The sequence below is a fragment of the Danio aesculapii genome, chromosome 22 (assembly GCF_903798145.1).
Source record: "Danio aesculapii chromosome 22, fDanAes4.1, whole genome shotgun sequence".
Taxonomy (NCBI): Eukaryota; Metazoa; Chordata; class Actinopteri; order Cypriniformes; family Danionidae; genus Danio; species Danio aesculapii.
The window spans coordinates 31426433-31434205 of record NC_079456.1 but is presented as its reverse complement, the minus strand read 5'-3'; the positions used below and the strand labels follow the sequence as shown (position 1 = coordinate 31434205).

The 7773-nt window shown below is 38.2% G+C and overlaps 1 protein-coding gene across 1 annotated transcript; it reads right to left on the bottom strand.

The window, feature by feature from the left end:
• Positions 1-633: 633 nt before the first annotated feature.
• adra2a (adrenoceptor alpha 2A) lies at positions 634-4092 on the bottom strand. Its single transcript, XM_056448598.1, has 2 exons — positions 3849-4092; positions 634-3296 (listed from the first exon to the last, which is right to left on the bottom strand). Exon 2 carries the CDS (start codon positions 3179-3181, stop codon positions 2015-2017), a length of 1167 nt encoding a protein of 388 aa, XP_056304573.1. The 5' UTR covers positions 3182-3296; positions 3849-4092; the 3' UTR covers positions 634-2014.
• Between the last annotated feature and the right edge of the window lie 3681 nt (positions 4093-7773).

Genomic DNA, 7773 nt, shown 5'->3' with positions numbered 1-7773 from the left:
TACTTTCAAACTCACCTACAACTACACCAAACATTGATCACACTACAAAAAAGTCATAACTAGAATGCTTGTTTACCTGGTCTTTTGTCTTTTGCTCACCTCTTCTGACAGGTCTAATTTGAGGTGTTCCTTATAAGCCTAACCAATGGACACAGTCTGAGCCGAAAGGAGCCATGATTGGATCACCTTTCAAGTATTTTGATTTGAGTCGTTCGTTCATCATGTGAAAGCATGTAAAAAGAGATGACTCAAACCCGAGGACTCGAGAACTGAACGGATTAAATCTTTTTCTGGCTCTAAATGCATATGATTGGCTTCTGTCTTTTACGTGATGAACGAACGACTCAAACTGAGGACTCGAGAGATGAACGGATCAAATCTTTTTCTGGCTCTAAATGCATATGATTGGCTTCTGTCTTTCACGTGATGAACGAACGACTCAAACTGAGGACTCGAGAGATGAACGGATCAAATCTTTTTCTGGCTCTAAATGCATATGATTGGCTTCTGTCTTTCACGGGATAAACGAACGACTCAAAACCTGATAGGCACAAATGAACCAATCACTCCCTGAGAGGACTCATCGTTCTCGAGTCATACAAAAGAATGACCCATCACTTTCCTGCTCCAGGAAAGTTTCTAGTGGATCAGTTTGTTTAGGGTTGGTGCTTAATTCCACTTGGCCCAGGTTTGGACACCCCTGATTTGACACAGTCGAGTCTAGATTTTATTATTCCAGAAGTAAAGCTTTTACACCATGTTCTGCAAATCTCCAGTTTCTTTCCAGAATTATAACAGACCAAAAAAGCCTCCTCACTTTTTATTTTCAGAGTGATTTCTCTCTTTGTTGAAAATACATTTAGTTTTTCAGACCTCAGACCTCAGTGTTGAGAGCACAACCAGGACAACCAGAAAAAAGCCAATATATCGAAGTGAGTCATACATCACGATTAGGTTTTCAGATATGGCAATAATGCACAGTGACGGGTAGTTTGTAGATGTCATTCAAGACCTTTGTTTTTAATCATTTTACTTGGTCACACAAAAATTGGAACAGACACTCATTCCATCTCACTCCAACTGGGTTTCTCAGGCCTCCCGAGGGAAAAGACAAAAGAGCCTGACCTCACCTTGACCTGTGTCATTCGTCATTTGATATCATGCTGAATATTCAACTCAGTTTTGTTGTGCGTTTCTGCCATTTCGGCAGCTGAACCAGCAGCCCGTTTGACACATGGTTTATTAGTTGCAGCCTGTAACCATCACTGTGATGTTGTGGTACTAAAGATCCATCCATTATATCTAGGATGACAAGTATAATCTACAATTGAAGCCGGAGAAATTTGTTGTGACACCGGCCTGTCGGGTTCCAGTCAGACGAGCTCAACATCGTTTCGCTTAATGGTCCACAGCAAGATTTTAAACGAACCATTACTGGCAGGGATAGAAAAGACAATTTGTCCAAAGAACAATATCAACACCTTCACAATTAATTATACAACATGTCAGGGGAATAAACGGGCCCTGTGAGAAGACATCGACATGCACGTTGAGGCGCAGTTGGACAGTTTCGCAGCACGATATTAAGTTTGAAGGCCAAGCCAACAATCAGTTCTTAGTCATTTGGCACTGTTTCTTCTTCAATAGTTCCTTGTCTTTAGTTTTTCACAGTTTGAATGACATCCAGCGTGGTTTGAGATGCATTGTCTTCGTATAGTTCCACGCTGACAGATGATAAAACCACACCACAGTTAAACTACACCACACACTGTATATCAAAACGCCACAACACACTTCTGAAATGGACAGATCTGCCACATATTGTGCTGTAATTGCATAATCATGCATTGTTGCATTTGTACAAAGAATGTGAAAGTCTTTTTTTATTTTTATTCCCGCTTGGACTTGTTGTATAATGACACACAACATGTTGGCTTACTGTAAACAAGTGCTTCCCTTAAACTGCAGGTGATATATTACATTTGATAGAGGACAGGACAACACAGCAGCCCGTTCACACCACTCTCCTCTTATCTCTCCGGCAGAGGATCTTTTTGAAGGATCTTCGGAAGTCGTTATTGAAGATGGTGTATATAATGGGATTGAGGGAGCTGTTGCAGTAGCCGAACCAGAAGAAGAACTTGAAAAGTGTTTCAGGCACACAGCAGTCGCAAAACGCTGTGAACGTGTAGGTGAAAAAGAATGGGAACCAGCAAATGACGAACACGCCTATGACCACCGCCAGGACGAATGTGAATCGTTTCTCTCGGTTTTGACGGCCCTTCCATCTGCTAGTTTTGGTAGCCTGGCAGGCCTCGGTTTTGTCTCCATCGCCTGGTTTGATTTGGCTCAACTTGGTCTTTCCCTTTGAGCTTTTCTTCTTGAGGGAGCAAGGATTGGAGACCTTGTGGTCTGAGGAGGAGGATTCCTCCATATCCACACCATTTATTTCATCCTTATCTTCCAGTTCTGCATTCTGAACGCCATTGAGCTTCTCATGCGGGTCGTTTTCCTTCTTCCCCACTTCGTTTTTCCTGTGGTCCCCAGGAGGCGCTCTGGTTCTCTTCTTCGCGATCTGATAGATCCGGATGTAGACGAGGACCATGATGATGCAAGGCAGGAAAAATGAGCCAATGCAAGATGAGACTATGTACCATTTTTCCTTATTGATATCACAGATATCCCCCTCACTTTTCTTCATTGTTATAAGAGGTGGGCAGGAGATCACGGCGGCGATGATCCAAACGATAAAAATGATGCGCTTAATTCGCTGCGGTGTTCGCTTCAGGTTGTACTCGATGGCTTGCGTAATTGACCAGTACCTGTCCAGACTGATAGCGCACAGGTGAGTAATTGAAGCAGTGCAGAAAAGAACATCCAAGGCCAGGTAGATTTCGCACCAAACCCCACCAAACGTCCACATACCCATCAGCTCATTCGCCAATGAGAACGGCATCACCAGAGTGGCCACCAATATGTCAGCTGAGGCCAGCGAGACCAGGAAGAGGTTCTGGGGAGCCCGCAGTGCTCGGCTTGTAAATACAGCGATGATCACCAGGACATTGCCGAAGATGATGAGAAGGATGAGGAGCCCCACCGCAACGCTCAATGGTAGCGCCACCAGCAGGGTGTACTCCTTTGTTGCATTGGTCCCATTGGTTACATTGGCCCCACAAATCATAGCTGACAGTCACAGTCTTATCTCCACAGGAGTGAAATTATGTTTTTGGTTGATGACACGTCACTTTTTCCATATTACTGAAGTCAAATAGAGATGTTTCTAATCATTCTGACATCTGAAAAGAAATAGGATGATGTATTATTAGATGAAACAAGTAAATGCATTTATATATTTGTATATTTATATATATATATATATATATATATATATATATATATATATATATATATATATATATATATATATATATAAATGATTGTTGCATAATTATTGTGATGATTGCATACAAAAGTTTACAATATGTATACTGTATGTTTATTGTGTATATAGGCTACAACAATAGTAAACACATAAAAATACAAAAAAATATCTATTAAACAAAATTATTTACATATATATGTTCATATATAAATTGTATTATATATCAAATGCTATATATAAATACATATTTTCTCAAATAAATGCATAACATACACAGTACATATACATATATTGATACAAACTTTTATTATGGATACAATTCATTGATTAAACATTTGACCATTGCACTAACAAAAAATAACACTAATTTTAGGTGTTAGGTGAAATTATACATTTGTTTCTTACACTTATCTTAAACACCTCAAAATTACACAACCAGAAAAAGTAAGACAGGGATGTACCTTACCTTAGTGAAATGAGCTTGAAACGTCCCACAAACTTATTAAGGCATCTAAGAAACGTCCCTCGGAGTGCAACTTCTCAGTGTAAAGTCGCTCAGCATGAGAAAAACTGCATGGTTAATCTCTCGCATCTCGTCGATGGAGCGTGTGAAGACCGCGCATCATCATCAGCGCTCGACTCGGCTGTGCGCGCGCAGGATCTGCCGTGAGCGCGCACAGCTAATAGAGGCGTGATCACATTAGCTTGCCTAGAGCGCGCTGGAGTGTGTGTATGGGAGACGCGCACAGGAGATTATAATAATGACTATTCTGAGCCACACCCACCTTCTCTAAACGCCAGCCTCCGATTGACGTTGCTAAGCAGCCGCCGTGAGAGGTTCCACACGCCAAAAACTAGTCAAATAAATGAATAAATAAATAACTTTTTATATGTTCCTGAGTGGTTTAAACCAACTAAACCGTTTATTTGTTTTAGCTGTTACCTGGAAAAGACAACACAAACTACCTTAAGTGTTACGTTTTTATATTCAGTTACACAAATCAGTGAATATTTTGTTTATAATGATTAAGTTTATGGTTATTAAATAAACATATGCAGTTTTATACACACTGAGGTGGATTTTACCCTAAACAGTATAGGAATACTTACCTGAGGAGACATTTTGGAGCAGACAAAACTGAATTTGCACTCACTGAAGTCTCTAAAGGCTGAAAAACAAATATTTTGCAATCCCCTCACAGTCCCAAGCTTTCTGTGACCGTGGGAACTCAACTAATATCCGAAAACATCACTCCAAAGTAGTTTTGTTCAAGTTGCAGGCTGAGAGACGACTGAGAAAATAGGTAAACAATGCAAGAAAAGCGCGCGCTGACTCTAGTCAGGGAGACGCGCACGAGAGCGAGCAGCGATGAAACAGCGACACCTACCGGAAATACACCCTACCAATATTTACACCAACTGCAAGTGTGGGAAATACTGTTGTGAACACAAATACTGCAAACTATTTTATATCTGAGCTTCCTTAAAGTATTCACCGCTTGTCTATATTCCAGCTGAGTACATTTTCGACCATATGAATATGACTTTCCATGTATGCAGTACAATTTCAGATATTTTAACTACACTACCAGTTTCACTCAATTAAAATGTTTACAAAGAGAAAAAAAAAGATCTGTCTACAACTAATTTATGCAGTTAGATAATAATGTTATGTTTATGAGATTTCCGTGACATAAATAAATAAAGATGCATGTAAACAGACAAACATACATAAACTGATAGCTGGGCGAACACGGAACACCAGCAGAAGTGTGACAAAACCTAAATATGGCAGACAGATGGGTGGAAATACAGATGAATAGTTGGTCAGAAGGATGGAAAATTAGACAGACAGAAAGATAGATATACATACAAATAGACAGATATATCGATAGCTAGATAGATTGATAGACAGATAGACATACAGATAGATATAGACAGATAGACATACAAATAGACAGATATAGACACATAGATAGACAGACAGACAGACAGACATAGATAGATAGATAGATAGATAGATAGATAGATAGATAGATAGATAGATAGATAGATAGATAGATAGATAGATAGATAGATAGATAGATAGATAGATAGACATACAGAAAGAAAAAAAGAAAGAAAGAAAGAAAGAAAGAAAGACCAAGAGAGCTTTGGCAGTTTATACTCTCTGAATTATCATTATATTGACTGGATTATTGATCTGGATTTAAATTATTTGTTGTGAATGTAAAGACATGCTGGATAAAACATATGCCAGAGTAATTGGCGGTTCATTCCACTGTGGCAACACTAATAAATTAAGGATAAGCTGAAGTATAGTGAATGAGTGAGTGAGTGAATCATTTGAAATGAATGAGGTTGAGAGAGGAGCACATTTGACATTCGTAATGCAGTCAAATGAACATTTATTTGAAGAATGCTTAAAGCAAAGATTTGATCTGATGGAAAAGGGACATTTTACTTGTTCGGGCTGATTCAGAAAGAAAGAGAAATCAACACAGTCACCTTTAAGGCTTGTTTTTTTTTTTTTTTTTTTTTTTTTCCAAGAAAAAATACGTTAGACATGTCTGCACAACACTTGATATCCTATGAAGTGTAAAAGAAAAAAACATGAAGTTATGAAAGAGCAACATTTCTATACTTATGTTTTTACATCCCTGTCCACCAAACCATACAATTATGAATCATAAAAAAGTCAAACGAAAGAAAATCAACATGCTTGTTTCCTATACATAGCAAGGCAAGAGAAACAAAAATAGCAGGAAACGTAGAACATTCCTATGTTTAAAAATAAAAAAGAAACATGGAAAATGAACTTCATTTATACAATTTCTAGGTCCTAAATGCACAGACAATATAAAAAATAAATCATACTCTTAAGCTCCAATCGGAAGGATTCATAAGAACAATAGAAGATCAAAATTAAAACTGCCACCTCGGCTTGATTATAACTGCGGCCCATCAAAAAAGTACAATTATAACCTTTTTATTGTCTTTTTTTTTAACTACATTCCTGATTTGTGATGCATCATCATCCAAAACCAATCATACGTTTACCTACAGTGCTCAGCATAATTGACTACACCACATTTTACATTTTGGAAATTCATTTTTTTATCCATTTCCCAGTGAATTTAGACAATGTATTTTGGTGCGTTTAAACAAAACAGATTTATTAAACAGATATATTAAAATAATATTTTAGTCCCCAAACATTTAGAAATTGAAAGATTTCAATTAAATTCAAGCAAAATATTGCTAAAATAAATGACAACCTACAAAATTTCAACTAAATGTTTCATTTTTTTGCTTCCTCTTTTTTTTAAATTTGTATTTAATTTTTTTTATAACATATAAATGTGGCTGTACTAGTTTTGGACTGTTATCGTAAGTTATTTTGATAGATAAGCTCCAGATTTGGCTTCAGTACTGACTAAGGGGCCGATCACACGAATGTGCTTGTTGCATTGAGAGACACACCTTTTTGTGAATCATTTACTAAAGGCCGCGAGCGTTTTGCACACTGCTTATGCGGCCTGCACGCCTCGCATTTTAACTGCCTGCTACGCCTCGCGTCTTTGCCCTTCCGCGCCATGCGCTCGCAGTTGAAAAAAGTCAACTCTGAGCGGAAAAAAAGTGTGGCGTCTTATTCATTCTCCAATCAAATGAAAGCAGGTTTCTGTTGAGGCGCCTGCAGTGTTCGTGTTGTCAAGACAGTTAGAGACTTTTGAAGATGAAGCAGAGACTTGTGAAATCTTGAATCTTAAAAAATCTTGAATATCACAATATTATTAAATATTACAATTACATTAATATCAACAGCAACACTCGCGCACAATACCCAGCTGATTATGTCTAGCGACATTAAAAAGCGCACAGCACTTCTTTCTTTCTTGCCAATAAAAAAGGCAGTGTGGTGCGCCTTGCGTTTTTGAAACAAATGCGCACTCGGTATGATCGGCCCATAATAAGGTTTAACAGCCTGATCTCACGAGAAAACGTAAGTATTTTACGTTTTGACAGTTTAGTGGCTAATTCGTACGAGTTCAGTCGTACGAAATGGTATGATTTTAAAAAGGAGGCGTGGCACCTAACCCCGCCCCTAAACCCAACCGTCATTGGAGGATGAGCAAATCGTACTAAATTGTACGAATTAGATTGTACGAATTAGCCACTAAAAAAAAAGTTACGAATTGCCTTGAGGTGTTGGGTTTAAAGTTCACCGGTATATCGCGATACTATGGCTCCAAAATACTGGCAGTACGCTGTAGTTTGTACACAGTATATCGTCATTAACAATCCATCTACAATAGATAACGTTGGATGTAAAAAAAAGTCACTAAAATTCTCACACGTTTGTGCAACAATAGACGATTTTTATTTGAATA